Raw genomic sequence first — 17,775 nt, forward strand, 5'->3', positions numbered from 1 at the left:
TGGTCCTGGACTAGCAGTCCCTTAAGTGTGGTCCTGGACTAGCAGTCTCTTAAGTGTGGTCCTGGACTAGCAGTCCCCGTCCATTAGTGACTTCTCAGATACACATTGGCCTGACAGGCTCACAGTGACCCCACACTGAGGAACGTCTGAAACCCTGTCTCTACATACCCATGATACAAAGGAAGCTCTGCTTTAACAGCAAGTGTAAGACATTTGCTATACATCCTACTTTCAAAATCAGCTCCAATCACCTCTCAGCATTTTGGCTAGGAAATACAGTTGTCAAGACCTTTTCTTTTTCAGTTTTTAATTAATTATTTTTTAACATATCAATTGCTGCCTCCTGCCCCCCCACATGGAGTCCCTACCTCCATCCTCCGTCCCCTTCTCCTCTGAGAGGGTGGGGCCTGCTGGATGTCCCCACACCCTGGCACATCAAGTCTCTGCAGGATTAGGTCCATTCTCCCCCACAGAGGCCAAACAAGGAATCCTTTTCAATTCAGAATGATTTATAAAGTAATTCTGTTTTGATTTTCATAAATCTAATCTTTAGATAATATATGATAAAAATTTCAGAAGCTCTCATATTTTTTAAACCTTTTCATTGTAAATAGAAAGCTTGACTGGTAATTCTACAGTGAGATTTTTTTTTAATTCTTTCAAAGAATATTTTTAAGCCTTGAATATTGTTTTCTATTCTCAGCACTCAGCCCACAAAAAAAATCCCCTAAACACTTATCTTAGCCCCAGGCAGGAATTTAACATATTCTTTATCTAAACAAAAAGTACCATGGCATATTTTCAATTTTAGTCAGACAGCAGTCAGGTTCAAAAGATTATCTGATAAAATGATTTATTTGATTTAGAGGTTTTTTGTTTTGGTTTTACTATTTCTTTTACAAATGATTTGAAACAACTAACAGAAAATACATATTGTAGAGAGAATCTCTTAGGCCCTGTGTGGAAGCTTCATCTGTCAATGAAAAGCTGACTGGCCAATGAGCTGAGGCAGGAAATAGAAGGTGGGACATCTAGCACAGAGAGAGATGGGATTCTGGGAAAGAGTCAAGAAAGAGACATTTGCTCCAGGCTCTGAGGAAGTTGGATGCATGAAGCTGAGGACATGTAACTAAACATATGGAAGACATAGAATAGAATAAATGGGTTACATAAGTTACAAGCTAGTCAGAGAATGAGCCGAAGCATTTACTCATAAATAATTAAGTCTCAGAGTTGTTATTCTGGGAACAAAGAGGACAGGTAGAAAAGCTAGTGACTACAACAGGTAATATCTAATTATACACTAAGCTAAAAATAAAAATTAAATATAGAGCGGAACGTAAGAAAAAAACATTCCATAGGCTCCAGGCTACGCTGCAGTGGGGCCACACATTTATCTTATTTTCCTGTCAGTCAAGACAAATAGAAAACCTCAGTGTGAGGTTTCCCAGGCCCAAGTCTCACTGCTCAGCTTCAAGGAACAAGTTAGTTACTCGGGAGAGCCAAAGACTTTCTGAAAGTAATTATATTTCAAAGACTTTTTGAAAGTAATTATATTCAAGTACGCTGTACACAGGTAGTCAAAACTAAAGATGAAGAAAAGAGAAAGTTTCTATTGTGGAATAGTCATCACATTTGCTGAACATAAGAAAGCCTCAGTTTACTAAGTAGAAACGTGTCTTTTTCTCTTTCTTAAGCTATTTAATTCTTAGATGGACAGGATGAGGCACACCTATGAATCCAGTGCCAGAGAGGCTGTAAATCAGTAGGATCTTGCATTTGAGGCCAACTGGGATACACTAAAAATTTATCAATAAGACAGGGGAGGGGAGAAAAACAGAGGGGAGGGGTGGTAAGAGAAAGATGAGGGGAGAGGAGGGGAGGGGAGAGGAGGGGAGGGGAAGGAGGGGAGGGAAAGGGAGGGGAGGGGAGGGGAGAGAAGAGGAAGAGAGAGCAAGGGAGGGGAAGGGAGAGGAGAGGAGGGAAGAGGAGAGGAGGGGAGAGAAGGGAGAAGAGGGGGAGACAGGGGAAGGGAGAGGGGAGGAGAGGAGGCAAAGGGAGTTGCAGACTGCTTGATTTTTGGCACACAGTTTCCATGGTTTTTCTCTTCTCACCAGGAAGACCAAGAGTGTGTAACGAAGTTACCCTACCCACTTTGTTCCTTGAGGACCATTGATAATTCTCTGTCCCTTTGGTTTTGCAATACTACCAGGAGGTATGTTCTCTTCAACATTTGGTCTTCCATTATAACCTACACAGCAAAGAAAAGCGAAGAAAAAACTAAGTGCCTGGTAAATTAAACCTTCCTGAGCTATTGACTTCATCACACTGTAAGTGCAGACACTCCATCTCCAACAAATACGAAACAGAATCTCAGTTAACAGCATCTATGTGTTAGATAGTAAGCTTACAAAGTGACTTCTACATGACAGTAATGCCTATAGGACAGTCAAGTGACAGTCTGACAGCACTGAGGGATGGAGAATGTGCCTCGTAAGTATCTTAGGACATGAAATTAAGACCTTAGTGGGTCTAGTCTCATTTGTACACGGTCATTGGAAGAATGGGAAGACGTTGGAATGATAGAGATGAACTCTGATGTGGTTTAAAATCCATCAAACAGGATAGCTACTTCCAGCTGACTCCCATTCCACGTCTCAGCAGCTGAAAAGCCATGTGGTATTCTCCCAGCATGCTGAGCTCCACAGTACAGCCCGAGACACATTTACTGAGTTCTTCCCTATGGCCTCTTCTACAAGACAGTTGACCTTTATTCTCACTTGGGAGTCTCTGTGGTCTAGCCTCACTTCAGGAGGAAGTATTGGGGCTTCTGACAAAACTGTTGGTCAGACTTAGCTCACTGCTTTCCTTAGAGAGCAAGCATGTACTGAGTTCGACTGCATGCAAGGAACTGGTGAGCGTGACATCTATTAATATGGTCATCACTTAAAACAATCTTAGTGGAGAAACTATCCCAATATGAGACAATGCATCAAGCAAACTAGCAAATGCTGCCAGGTATGGTGATTCAGGCTGCAGTCTTAGCACTCAAGGGGCTAAAGCAAGAGAACTGCCTTAAGTTTGAGGGCAGCTTGAGCTATAAATAGTCTGGAATACAGAGTGAGGCACTGTCTTGAATAAATGAATGAATGAGAATGAATGAATGAATCAATCAGTCAGTCAGTCAATACCACCAGATTCTAATATATTTGTTGAAGATGTTCTAAGAAACCCCAGTTACATGCTAGATAAGTGCAAGGCACACACACACGCATATACACACATGCACATATGCGCATACATACATATGTTATTGCTGTTAGCTCCTTAAATATGTTCTGCCAAGTGAATAACCAATATATACATATCCATATTACACATGGAACAAACAGAAGACAAATCAATATTAACACGCATACACATGGAATATATATGCATATATATTCATACATACATATGTTATTACTATTGATTCCTCAAGTATTTTCTGCCAAGTGGATAACTGAAGATACCATCTGACTATGAAACATCTTCACAGATGAAGGGCAATTTGGATGGGAGAGTGGGTTTCGTGTTATATGAACACAACTGTAGCTCAGACACCTCCCATTGATGTGACTTGAAGCCAGGCAGCTCTGGTCTCTGAGGGTCAAACTCGTCTGAAAAGCAGGGATCACAGTGCAAGCCACCCCCCATCCCACATACAACTGAATAAGGACGTCGGAATAATGTCCATGCCTGGTTATGGTGGGTGCTTAGTAACACAGAATAAACTAAAAAACAAGCAAGCAAAAAACACTTTCAGAAACTGTGACCAACACTAAGCAATTTTTTAAAAAAGAAATATAAAAGGTTGGGTTGCTGAAGGCGAGAGTCAGTTACCTGGTGTAAGCACGGGTCTTGGCGGAGGCTGGCGTGAAACTGGCGTCCGGAACCTGCGCTGCATCCGCTGCCGCAAGGAGAGCATCGGTGTCGTGGAGGAGTAGCTGGAAGGGGCCTGGGTGGTATACCTTGGCCAGGAGTGTGTGCTGGCAATGGGACTTGTGGTGGCAGGGTTTCGAGGCTGGTACCGGGTAAGTGGGTGGGAGGCTATTGGGGGTCGCCTTCCAGGGATGGTGTTCTCTTCCTGCACAAGTTGCCCAATGGCAGCCTTGTCTTTGTCAAGGTTCCTGTCTGCATACTTGTCCCGTGGGGACGAGGAAGAAGGCCACTTTTTAACTGAGGTAGACAGAGAGTCTTCCTTGCCTTTTAAAATTCCTTCATTTTCCTCTTCCTCCTCAGCAAAGACTGATTGCTGAGATTCGGGTGGCAGAGGATGTTTGGAAGGCAGGATCTTCTTTACTGGTGTGGTCTGGACCCCAGCCCTGCCAGGAACCTGGCCCCGTGGGTGGGTGTTGCCAGGCCGAATGGGTCTCTCAGAGGCTCCTGCATGGCTGGGCTGAGGTCTGTTGTCATTGTTCCCGGACTGGGAGCCCACCTGACGAGATTTGAGAATGGATGGGGTGGTATCCTTGGCACGAGCCGAGTGGGTGGGAACCCGGGAGTCAGGGCCCTCAATTTCAGTGATGTTGTCCTCATAACTGCTATGGGAACCCTCGTTCTGATCCTGGGGAGCTGAGGGGAGCACCCCACGGGAGTTTGCTGCGTGCGGGTGATCATGCCCTGCGTGAGCAACCGATAGCTTGGGTTGAGAAAGTGACCGATCCTTGCTGTGAGAACTAGAGCGCTCTGAGCTGCGACCGGGTGCCATTCTTCTGGGAACAGTGGACCCAGGGGAGGGCTGTGATCTCGGTGCTGGAGGTCTGGCAGGGGATGGCTGGCGGCTGGTTGATGCTGGGGATGTTTGAGGGGCATCCTCATCGGTGCTCTGTTGAAAGCCCTGAGCCTTGGAGGACAGAGGGGATTTGCCCCCAGGATGTATATCCGCTCCAGCAGCTTTGGAATTTTCTGGGATAGGTTCCTTCTGGTACAAGCTGGCCCCTCTCTGGGGGCCTCTTCTCAGAATGTCTGAGACCCCAGAGGTTGGGTACCTGGAAGAGGAAGGTGTACGATCGTTGACCACAGTGGCCGGAAGTGGCTCTTCATCCTCACCATCTCCATAGACATCAGGCCTAGTGTGAGATGCTGGCAGCGAAGGAGCCCTGGTGAGGTCTTTCGAGGCTGAGGTAGACTGAGGAGGCCCAGAGGGCCTTGGTCCACGGAGTCTGGGAAATTTGTTTGGAGTTCTGCTGTGGGCGGTGAAGGGCTTATTCCGTATCAAATTAAAGTGATCCAAGGCAGGCCTGGTCTGTTGGATCTGAGCAGTGCCCTCAGGGCGCCTTCTGGTGTCTTCTGCAGCCCTGTCATTATCCGCCCCACCATCCAAAGTGTCCTCTTCCTCAGAGCCTTGTGGTAGGGCAGAGGGATGGGAAGAGCTTACAGTCTGGGAAGGCGTATAGGAGCTAGCGGCATTGGCATCCTGACGGTCCTTCCAGCCCCTAGAAAGCGGGGATCGAGAGGATCCTCTATGCAGTGGGAAACGTCTCAAGGTTTGGGCTGCAGCACTGGAATCTTCCTCGCTGGTGGAAGAATGCGACTGCCTCGACGTAGATGACGATGACGATGCTGACTTTGCACCTGCGTGCACCCGGCTTTTGTCTCTGAGCGTGTTAGAAGCTGCATGGCGGCTAGGGGCAGGGGTTGGCCTGGACCTGGCTGGATTCTTGGGAGATGACTGGGAAGAGGCAACTTTAGGGTCAGGGGATCCTGCTTGATCATCCTCATTTTGGTCCACAGAATCATTGTCTATGGAGCTGAGCTGGTGGTAGGCAGAAGAAGCTGGACGAGGATGGGGGTCCAGAGAGGGGCCACGCCTGTCCATTCCTTCCTTGTGGGGCAACACTGGCAGGCCAGCCCTGGCTGGAGTCCTACCAGGACCCAGAACCCCATGACCAGATCTACTTGGTACCCTCAACGGTTGCTTCTGGTTTAGGGTCTCCAACCGTGATGAACGAGGATCTTCCAGGGAATCCAGTTCCTCCTCGCCAGCGACTTCTGTTGACTGCGGATCCAGCTCTCCCATTTTAGAGTGAAGCTGGGTTTTCCCAGGTACCACACCTTTAGTTCGGATTTTGTTCTTTAAGTCTAAGAGAGCATCCTTGACATTTTTGGCTGGGGACGTGTGTTCTAAGGAAGCTGCAACTTTGGGGGTAGAGGAAGAAGGCTGCTGCGGTTTCTCAGGTTTCCCGCTGTCCCTTCCATTTGGGTGGGCACTGGCTTCAGTAGAACTGGCTGAAAACATCAAAGGTTGTAGAACATTAAAGGACGGACGCCAGAGGAGATTTACGAGTAACCACCATCCGATGTGGATGTGTTCCAAATTGCTCATTATAAATGATCACTTCCAACTTCTTAGAACAATAAGTACGTACATTCCCAATTATAACATTCTTTTTTAAAAGTTATATTTTACTGTAAATAACAGAGTTCTAGAACATATGCATGGATTGAATCAGGAGATCCCTCAATTTGACATTTGAAGAAATTCTGGAATGAGTGCTTAGATACAGTCAGCCCTCTGTAGCCGTGGAGTCTGCAGCTACAGATTCAGCCAATCTTGCCTAGAAAACGTTTGAGGAAAAAAATGTCTGTTCTGACCACGTATATACTCATTTTCCCCTAAATAACACAGTGTTTAAACAGCATTTGCTTTTCCACTGCACTGTTATATAAGTAAGCTAGGGGTGATTTAAAGTATATGGGGAAATGCGTGTGTGGGGGGGGTCTATGCTAACAGTTCTACTTCATAAAAGGAGGATCTGTAGAGTTGGTATCCTTGCAGGTATTGGAACCAACCCCAAAATAGTAAGGAATGACTATGAGTCATTGGTTTTGCAAGTGCAAAATCCTACGTGGGACTTTCTTAAACTGTCAGTACACTCCCAATGTAGGATGGCTGTTCTTAATGTCGAGTGACCTACACTCAAAATTAGCCAAATAGTATATGGAACGTGCAGGTGAACCAGGCTTTAAACTCTGAAGCACCACAAAGACTCCCTGTTTCCCTTCAAACATACTTTCGCTTGCTTCCTCTTTCTGGCTTAAAGTTTCTTTCAAAACAAATACATTGTATCCCCAAATAAGGCTTAAAAAATAGAGCTTCGAGTCGGCAAAATAGTATCTTAAACATATCCTGTGATTCCTTCTGTGGTGGGAGCAGAACTGATTGAGGAAAAGGACATTGTATTGAAAAGGAATTTCTATAGCAACAGAAGAATCTAGAGGGAACAAGCATCTTTTCCAGTGTCTTCCAGCATGAAACTGTGGCCCTTCACAGTAGACAGTGGAGGCGGGAGCTGTGCATATCCAGAATAAATGTGGAAACAATAAAAGAAGCATGGTCCATACACAGTCCACCACATCTCTGGATCTTCATCAATTTGTTGGTTTTAATACTGATCAGACAAACAAGACAGTTACAAGTATTCTGAATAACGTGGCTTTCCAAAATAACAGAGGACAAAGTGAACATCTTTCAATGATTGCAGCAGGGGCTAAAACGACAAATTAGCCTTACAAAAGTGTTTATATATTTTCCTCCTAAGCCCCAAATTAAATATTAATACCTAAGTAATCATATAATTAATATGTCTATAATACTGTAAATAATTATTAGTACCAATCAGGAGTAATATTTTAATCTTTGGAAGGATTGATTTCCAAGGGGTCTACAGAATATTTTGAAAATAGTTGTGCAAACTCAGCCCTGAAAAATCATTAACTGAGCATTTCTAAACCCAGAAGCATAATTCAAAGTGACACAAAACAAACAGCAGGAATGGGGGGTGGTAGGAGAGGGGGAAAGCGTGAAGGGTCAGGGTAGGAAGAGGGGAAGCGTGAATGCACCAATGCTTACTTGTTGGTATAGCGACAATGAAGGCTTTGGAGTGTGGCCCCGGGCCTCTCCTGTTTGTGGCCCGGATTTTGAACAGATAGCGTTCCCCAGGCTGCAGACCGTCCACGAGGGCTGAAGTAGTGTGTCCAGAGAAGGTGAGGGACTTTGCTCCAAACGGTTTGAGAGCCGGGGCATATGAAAGAATGTATTCTGAAATGATTTGGCAGATGGTTGGAAGGAAGAAAATGAAAACGGTTCTGTACCCAGCAGACGGATAGATCGTGCACACAGGATGAGTTAGGGCACACACTGCTGAAGCTGACACCCTAGCGATGCACACCTGACCAACAGCTGCAGCAGAAGAATGGGGCGCAAGGCGAGCTCACACTCGTTAGAGACCCTGGAAGTTAAGTTCCAGGAGGACAATTGCTATTTCAAGCAAATGGAGCACACGGGGTGGGGTGTTTGCACTACTTTTTGTTTGTGTTTTTGCACTTATTTAAAAACTTTCTATGCTGACCTTAATATACCCTAGTGCAAGAAACCAAGAGGTCCCAAAAGTGCTGACTCCCGGGAACTGGTTCTGAGTAAACCGCTCACAGCAAGTTTCATTTACCACGTGCTGTGACCTTTAGTATATCAACCCAGAAAAATGCCACGTTTCCCATATAACTTCACTCTTGGAAGAATTTTAAAAGTTCTTCTTCGCCCTACACTGATACAAATATTTCATAGTATTTAAAACTGTGAAGAAAGCTCACTGACGGAGCAGTGCAGTTCCTAATCCTCTGTTGGCTTGCCTATAATCACACAATGGCCTTGACGGTTGAAAGCCACAGACAGTGGAGCGTAAGGAGCTGTTTCTTTTATTGCATGTAATTTTTTTATATTTATTTATATCTTAAGCTTATTCTTATTTTGTTTTTTATTGAAATACAAGTATATCATTTCCCCTTTCCTTCCCTTCCCCCCTTCCTACCTCTCCTAAGTGCTCAGGACTAAGTAGGTTGTATCTGTATAATTAGAAATATAGACACGCATATATGTGCAACACTGAAAAAGGCATATTTCACAGTGGGACCTTAATATTCAACAAATAACTACCCTTGCCCATTCTCTCTATAAATTCAAGATTCAAAAATCTGACCAAGTTAATGGGAGGATGGCCTCAGGGGAAAAGATGAATTACAGAAAAATGAAGCAATTACATAAGCATAGGGGGAACCTCCCTTTCTCTAAGTTCTAAGCTTTAAAGGGTACACTAAATAAAGAAATCTTTCAACTAGAAGTGCCCTTGAATCATCTGCTGGGGAAATACATCACTCTTTGCTCATAGAACTAGTCATTTGTAGTGACCAAAAGCAAGAAGCAAGAGAGATCCCAAGCTACAAGACCTTGTCATTACTATTACTTAATGGATTAAATACATCTGCAAAAATATTTAACCATATCAATATGTGCACCCTCTTACTACACTTTATGTTTCTCTGACTTAGAAAACACCTCTATTAATTATGAATTTTAATCTCACAATTATACCCATATAGAAACTAAGCTATACCAATCTTCCATTTGTAAGAACTCAGGAGCTGAGAGATGGATGGCTCAGAGGTTAAGAGCACTGACTGCTCTTCCAGAGGTCCTGAGATCAAATCCCAGCAACCACATGGTGGCTCACAACCATCTGTAATGGGATCTGATGCCCTCTTCGGTATGTCTGAAGACAGCAGCGACAGTGTACTCACATACATAAAGTAAATAAATCTTTAAAAAATAGAACTCAGTAGCTATCATTATTTCTGGTGATATCTAGCTGGTGAGCTGTGACTTTCTTCAGCTTTAGATTTAAACTAAGAGGTAGGACAGAAAGGATGAGTCTGCAGCATGGAGATAAATTCACTAGATGGGCAGTCCCTGCCGTTTTCAAGGACTGGAAATCTAACCAGGCAAAAAGGTGTCTCTATTCCTTTTTCAGAGGTCCTTCCAGCACTTCGGTCTTAATACACAGGGGGTCAGTGCTCATGTGAAAATCACAACTTAAAGGGGCCAGCTGAGTATATATACTCTTTATCTGTTTCTGGACTTACTGCTAAGCAGAAGGAGAACATGTTAGAAAAATTTTAAAAATCCATTCTTTCTGAAAAACGGGGAAAAAATTAAATACAAAAAATGTCATGCCAGTCATATTCCTGAAGCCCATTGTCCTATGAAAAGACACACTACCTGTGAGCCATACCAACTCACAGTTGAACACAAAAAATGCACTATTCAATAGTTCACACCAGGAGATTCTCACGGGAGACTGGAAGTGGCATTCTGTTTCTCCAAGCATAAGCAAACTGTTCATAGTTTTTGGGTGTACCAGACTCAAGTTTGCCTTCCCCAAACCTAATGACAATAAAAAGACTCCTTTCTCTAAATAAAGATTCCATCTCTCCTACCATGGAGGTAGGCAAGAATTGTGGGCAAAGCCAAGTAAAATCCAACACGAAAACGTCCGAATTCCTGAAGCTTTTCAAAGCACTCTAACACTGAAATGAAAAGATTTCAGTATCTACTTAGCAGTCCCAACAGACTACTTACCAATCTGTGCATGGCCCCTTCTATTTTTATTCTTTTAAAGTTCCAGAAATTTTTTTCCTTTTTCTATTTTTTATCCTTTCCTTGCTCGACTCAAATGAATCAATACAGGCTGAACTTTAAGGAACAAATCCATGTTCTGGAAATCATGATGTAAGGTTCTTAGCCCCATTAAAAGCATTTACAATCTCATTAAAGATCTTTATGGTCCCGACAGATCCCTGCAGACTTCTCTTTTCAGGATCTCACAGGCATAATAGAAAGCTCCAGAATTAGCACAGGGTACAAAGGCTATGATAGCACACAGTGGAGTTAAATATAACTCCTGCATGGCTGTCCCTACGATCGTGCCTACAGGAAGATGACAAGAATAACTGTCAGGTGACTTCCTGGCTCAGATAACATCCACCTTCATGTCCCATGGTTAGCACCTTGTTAGCATCTCATTCACCTCACTATGCATGTCGCTCATCTGCTTTTCAGTCAGAGTCACCAAAGGAGCATTTCTCAGAAAGAACACACGGAGGGTAAGGATGAGACACCCACCTTTCACTTTCCCCTCAGACTCTGGCAATGCGTCCCAGGATACGGTGACAACCGTGGGTTTGCCGCTGACTGGCCAGACTCTCAGGTTCTCAGGTGCTGTGGTGGGAGCTACAAAATGACAGGGAATCAAGCATTTCACAAGGCTCTCATGACCTCTCATAAGCCCCTTATATGCTGTCTATTGAAGATATGGTGTGTTTGTGTTGATGACACAGGAGAGGTGGTTCTACACTAGCTTTTTGTAAGGTGACTTTCCTGCAGCAAGTTTAGAAACATCTAGAAATAGGATTTTAGGAACTACAATTTCTTTCTTCCAGGTAAACATTGTGCTATTAGAAGTTCAAAATCTAGCAGAACATCCCTTTAGTGCAACTTTTGTTGTTATTTTGTTGACAGGGCCTTACTATATCGCCCTTGCTGGCCTGGAAGTCAAAATGTAAACCAGTCTAGCCTTGGACTCCCACAGATCCACCTGCTGCTGTGTCCCAAGTGCTAAGATGAAAGTCATACGCTGCCACGTCCAACCTAGTGCAACTTAGAAAGACGTAGTTCTAGCTGTTATTAAATGCCTTGGCTGCAGAAAAGGTTTTCTTGGGAAGATTATAAAACAAAAGCTAAGCCACCCAGGGATATCTGTGGCCATAGTAGCAATGTATGTATGCTATAACTTGAACTTATAACGCTGGAACTTGAAGGGCTTAATATGTCAGAAGACCATTTTGGTAGAAAAAATGTCAGAGTACAAAGTATGAACTCAACAAAACTGCCCCTTACCCCCCTCAGTTTAATATTTCTAAACCCAAACTCTACTTCTAACTATACATACAAACTCTAAGACGAAGACTTAGAGTGAGACTTTAAAGGCTGTGTGTACTGGTTGAATTGTCAGTTTGGAAGTGATCCTCAGTTGAAACCCCAAGGCCATTTCAGACACAAACCCGATTCCGGCGTTCTCTGGAAGACTGATGCACTCCACTGGCCATCTCGTTCACCTTGTGAAATCCGGACCGCGAATTCATACACGGTGTCTGGGATCAGGCTGTCCACCAGAACTCGCCTGTTAGAGACTTGCTTGTAATCCCACCTGGCCGACTCCCCCTTCTCTCGGTAGCGCACAGTGTACTGTCTGTGAGAAAATGCAACAGGACAATCATCCTGAGGACCCGAGTCTTTGCAATTGACTTCCAGAGTCCTTGTTTATCTTTCCCTGTGAGTGGTGATTCTTAAAAACCAAGCAGGGAGATTTGAAGGGAAAAATTTAAACTTTTGACTATGCCACTGACTCTAAGAATCTGAAGCCAGGGTCCTGGCAAGTGTGTGTAAAAACAGGCCGAGAAATAGAGTGTGTTTCTGTCCAAGACTAAAAATGTCCCAGTGTTCCAAAGACCAGAGATGAAAAATGGAAGGGGTAAAGGGAAGTGAGCAGAATTTACAAGCACCTGATTTTTCAGTGATGTGTGTGTGCACACAGGCTGAAGAATGTGGTGATACCCAAGAATGAGAACTGGTTCTCTCTGTCTCTCCGTCTCCCTCTCTGTCTCCCTCTCCCTCTCCCTCTCTCCCCCTCCCCCTCTCCCCACATCTCTCTCCCTCCCCCTCCCTTTCCCTTTCCCTCTCCCCCTCCCCTTCCCTCTCTCCCTTTCCCTCTCCCTCCCCCACCTCTGCCTGTCTCTCATACACAGGCACATACACACAAAGCCAGAAAGCCTCATTTCATGCTTAACTGGACATGTTCTACAGACTCAGAAGAGCAGGAAGTATGTGGTCTTGTGTAGGCTTACTGCCATGAAATGGAACAAACCTCTCCAACCGCGTAGGACAGAATGACTGAGAGAGGACGGTGCACTGGGAGAGAAACATCAAAGTACTGATTCTCAAAAACCCGGAGAGTAGATATCCAGGACACTCTAGGAGCAGTAAACCCTGAAGACTGGACCCCTGGTAATACAAATCTTCTTTATGGCTTCTTCCCAGTAGAAAGCCTTCAAGGCATTAAGAGTGTTCTACTGGGGATCTACAGAGGGAGTTTAGTTACAAGGTACTTGCAAGATGAAATATAAAGATCAGTATATGAATCAAACTCTTCTGATTCACAAAAACCATGGTGTTGTTGTTTTCAAAAAAAAAAAAAAACAGTCTTGGTGGTATATGCTTGTAATGTCAGTTCTGAGGAGGCAGAGACAGGGAATTCCTGAGACCGGCTGGCTAGCCTAGCCTACTTGGCAAGTTTCAGACCAGTGAGAGACCCTCTCTCAAGACCATAAATAAAATAATACAGAGGATACCTGAGCAACAACATCCAATGCTGACCTCTGGCTTCTGTATGCATATGTACATGTGCACACTCACACACATGTACAAATGTGTTATTCATTATACTTAGTAAATCAGGAGAAGACATCAGTTGAAGACATGGCACAGCTATGAACAAAGCAGTTATTCTGAGGAGAGTCTAGCTTCCCCTGGTTTCCCTTAAGATGTTGGAAACCAAAGCCCAGAGACAGTTAGGACCACTTCCTGTTGGCAGAGAGTATGTGGATAGAGAGACACAGTGACTCTTCTGAGCCCTTAGATAGAAACATGTGCCATCCTACCAGCAGACAGCAAGGCAGTCCTGTACCTATTAAAAATCACACTTAATATACTTTTACAATCTTAGCATTATATTTCTTTGATTCCACTTTCCTGCTGTAGATAGGTTTGAAACTTAATACATAAAACCAAATTTTTGGCTTCTTCTTAGTTGTATAAATATCAACTCTTAGAACACACACATACAAAAACATTTTTAATCTATATTCACCAGTTTCTATACAGTGTAGAAAACCATAAAACTCACATAAAGATTATTCTAACCTGATAAGGTTGGTTATTTTTGTGTCTGTTGCTACTACAAATGGGTATAAAAGCAGGATAACACCATGAGCTAAGCGAAAAGAAGGTGCTCGTCTTTACACACAACCAAAGAGGACCTGACACACTTCAGAGATCATCTAATGTCTACTGAAAAGTCACACATGTGACATTAGACAAACATCTGCCTCTCAACATAAAAGTCTATCCTGCTTTGACTCTTCAAGAAGACCCCTCCCACAGTAAACTCTTCTCAGAGGGAAACTGTACATAATTGAGGCTGCAGGAAAACAAACATGGGGAATTTCCACACACAAGACAAAATGAAGTAGATGAGGCGTGAAGTCCTGTCCTGTCCTGTAAATACCCTCAGGCCCTATTTGCTTTGCAGGAAATTAGTTGCCACCAAGTACTGGACATTCAACAGGAAAAGAGAGGTCAGCACCCACACAGGAAAGAAAATAAAATCAGACTGGGAAGATGGGTCCACAGTTAAGAACACTGAGCTCTTCCATAGGACCCAGGTTTGGTTCCCAGCACCCCCGTAGTGACTCACAGCCACCTGTAATTCCAGTTCCTAAAGATCTGATGTCCTCTTCTTCCTCTGTGGGCACCAATCATGCACACAGAACACACATGCAAGCAAAAGTATTTATGCACAAAAAGTAAAATAAATAAATCTTCACCAAATTAAAAAGAAAATCACTGAATTCATTTCAAGTCCAGAGAAAGTCTACTTCTCATACCCAAAGATACAAAATAAGCGTACATGTGTACCTTGATGCAACAATTCTCTTCTGTTTCTCCACAAGGGGATCCACCCAGGCCACGAGCACGGACTGAGACGACATGACCCGGACACTAATGTCTTCAGGTACATCCAGCTCATCCTCCTCTGCAATGGCACAAAAGGGACTCCTCTGACCACAGGCTCTGCACTGACCTCCCCCAGCCAAGCTCTGCCTAACTTTTAGTTGTCCTTCCTTCATTTAGGTAAGATGAGATGAAAGGAATGCCAAGTGATTATTTAGTCTGCATAAAGGGGAGAATCTCCATTTTTGTTTTTCCTAACTGTAGCCTGAGAAACAAGGAGTTCACCTTAACAGCTGCCTGAGCCAATCAGCATACAGGAGAGTGTAAAGGGGCTGCTATGCCTTGGTAGAAAACACTACAAGAAGCTCAGTGTTTGCTCATTACATGCTGTAAATTTCTCAGAGGTAATAAAACTTTTATAAGGGCAAATGTTTGAGGCAAATGTAAATAAAAGTTTACATTGTTACTCAGTAGAGACCATGATGGCAAATGAAAATTCTGCTTTGAACAATGGTCATGAATCTCATGTGGTCATGAGAGTATGTGGTTGAAAGGCAGGTTAAATGTTATGTTCATATATAAGATAGAGTTGAGTTTGCCAATTTCTTCCTGAGATTTATTTGTGTCATCCAAGAATACAGTCACCAGGCTCACCATCTCTTCTTGGTCTCTAATTAAGACTTACAAAGTGTCCTCAACTTTGCTTTTAAGTTTCTTTGTTTTGTTGTTTTGGTTTCTGATGGTTTTTTTTTTTTTGGTATGGATCAAAATAATTCAGATTTTACCTAAATGGGGGACGATGGAGAGGACTGATAGAGAAGCCATCCTTCTCTCTGATGACCATCAGTGATCGATACAAGTAAAAGGCCTCAGGTGGGATGTCTCTCTGCATTGTGGAAAAGCATAGTAGGCCCCACTCCATATCATGACTGCATTAAAGGGATGTGCTAGGATCTCTTCATGTCTGCTTAACTTTCATTGTCAACTTGACACAACCTAGCGTCACCCGGAAGAGAGAACCTCAACTGAAGAACTGCCCCATCAGATTGGCCTGTGGCCACGTCTGCAAGAGATTATCTTGATTATTGATTGATGTGGGAGGGCCCAGCCCAGACCCAGTACACTGTAGGTGGCACTGTCACTGGGGAGGTGGGCCTAGGCTGTATAAGAAATCTAGTTGAGCATGAGGCCCGAGGGTGAACCAGGAGCAAGATTCCTCTATAGCCTCTGCTTCAGCATATGCCCCGACTCCCCTCAATGAATGACTGTGACCTAAAGTGTAAGAAGAGATAAGTCTTTTCCTCTCCGAACTGCTTTTGGCCATGATTTATCACAGCAACAGAAAAGAATTAGAACCCACTGAGGTTCATGGCCAGAAAGGTATGTGCAATTTGTAAATATTATGGGTGATGTAAAAACAAAACAACAACAAAAAAAGAAACACCCATCAATGGAGGTAAAGAAAAACACACTTCAATAAGTGCACAATGATTGGGCTACTAGTGAACCACAGTTACGTGTTTTCATACTTCTCTAGATGTTATCACGTCTGTGTACAGTGAGCTGAAATGTGTGTATCTGCATGCTGCCCGAACCCACCTGCCCTTTCTCCTGCTTTGTTCAGTGCCTCCCTAGGGACAATAACAGATGGACTAGACTGTCTTTCCGTGGAATGATGCCTCACTCCCTCTAACACTGCAAAGCAACTGTGCTATACAGCTGTTCATGATCCTCAGTGAAACAGGGCTTATGGAAAGAATTCTCCCGTCTCTACACAGGAAAAAAAACATACTTACAACTGTTGTTCCCTTCACTCCCCTTGAAATTCACCAGTTCCTCCCATCCCATCACAGCCAGCATCACATGGAAAATAGCATCCATACCAGACCATGGTTTCACCGAGTGCATCCTTGGAAACGTACCTGCATTCTTGCGCTTTGTGAGGGCAGCCCTATAGACGGGCTGACTCGGCCCCTGGGAGTTCGTGGACTGCAGGGAGACCACATACACCGACTCAGAGGCTGTGGACCAAAGAGCAGGACATGGGACAGTGTCCTCATTCCTCAGTAGCCTGTGTGCCCTATAGTCCATGTTTTCTCCCCTCACCCTTCCCTTACCCCAACTACACAAACCATTTCATGGGTAAGTCTTCATCTAGTCATTACACCCTGCAGAGAGGCCCTTATCACTGTCCTTGCTTCATGGACAAGGACAGGCTCAAAGGGGTGAGGTGACTGCCAAAGTCATAGAGGAATTTGGTCTTGCAACCAGTTCTACGTGACTTCAAGGCCCCAGCTCTTAATAACTTCAGAAGAGGATGGAGCAGACCATATGCATCCATCACAGAGATACAACAGAAAGAATCCAACAGTAGACAAACTGTTGAATGAAAGGATCTTCACTGGAAACCAACCACTTACTCTCACACCTATACCACATTACCTGGCATAGGTCAGGAGGGGAGACCAGACTGAACCTACCCACACAGGACACACTGAGCCTGCTGTTCAACATGACCCAGAACCTATTTAGTTACCAGCTAGTTCATTGGCCAATCCTGGAGATGTCATGTCTAGTGTGAAATATAAAAGTCAGGGAATGAATACAGTGGGACACTCCTCTCTGGGCCTTGGTTATTGGATACTGGGTAGAAATACAATCTCCAAACAATACCAGAATCACTACGCAATGAGCCCTGGACACCCCCACACATCCCGTCCATGCAAACCCTGGCTGACTCATTTCCCAGCCTTGAGTATATGCAGCAGAGTTTCTTTACTTCCCATCTGGCATCTTTTTGAAGGTCTTCAGACTTCCCCGTCTTCCAAGTCTAATCTTACCATCTCCCCTTGTCGTCCTGAGGCCCCTCCACTTCAACATTGCTGCCCAGCTTGGAGATTTCACTGATTCAGAAGACCACGAATAAAATGTGTTTAATGATTGCCTAGGAGCAGGATTCCTTTGTGATGGGACTTCAAACTAATCTCTAAGGCACTCAGTGTGTGTCCACATCCGAGATGCCCCGTGGCCGGTGGCATCTCTGTGGGCAAACAGTGTTAAGGTCCTGTGTAGGATAAATTGCAAAGACTGGCTTCCACGACACAGCAGAC

General features: G+C 44.1%; 1 protein-coding gene across 2 annotated transcripts in view; it reads right to left on the reverse strand.

Moving 5' to 3' along the window:
• Fndc1 (fibronectin type III domain containing 1) overlaps positions 1-17,775 on the reverse strand; it is a 67,167-nt gene that overhangs the window by 30,283 nt on the left and 19,109 nt on the right. For both annotated transcript variants that reach the window (XM_028772732.1, XM_028772731.1), the window contains 7 exons: positions 16,588-16,686; positions 14,630-14,747; positions 11,938-12,125; positions 11,000-11,107; positions 7,895-8,083; positions 3,883-6,270; positions 2,151-2,251 (listed from right to left, as the gene is read on the reverse strand). In XM_028772732.1, the coding sequence (XP_028628565.1) occupies positions 2,151-2,251; positions 3,883-6,270; positions 7,895-8,083; positions 11,000-11,107; positions 11,938-12,125; positions 14,630-14,747; positions 16,588-16,686 (3,191 nt within the window). The remainder of the gene's footprint in view (positions 1-2,150; positions 2,252-3,882; positions 6,271-7,894; positions 8,084-10,999; positions 11,108-11,937; positions 12,126-14,629; positions 14,748-16,587; positions 16,687-17,775) is intronic.

The sequence above is a fragment of the Grammomys surdaster genome, unplaced genomic scaffold, assembly GCF_004785775.1.
Source record: "Grammomys surdaster isolate TR1022 unplaced genomic scaffold, NIH_TR_1.0 218, whole genome shotgun sequence".
Classification (NCBI taxonomy): domain Eukaryota; kingdom Metazoa; phylum Chordata; class Mammalia; order Rodentia; family Muridae; genus Grammomys; species Grammomys surdaster.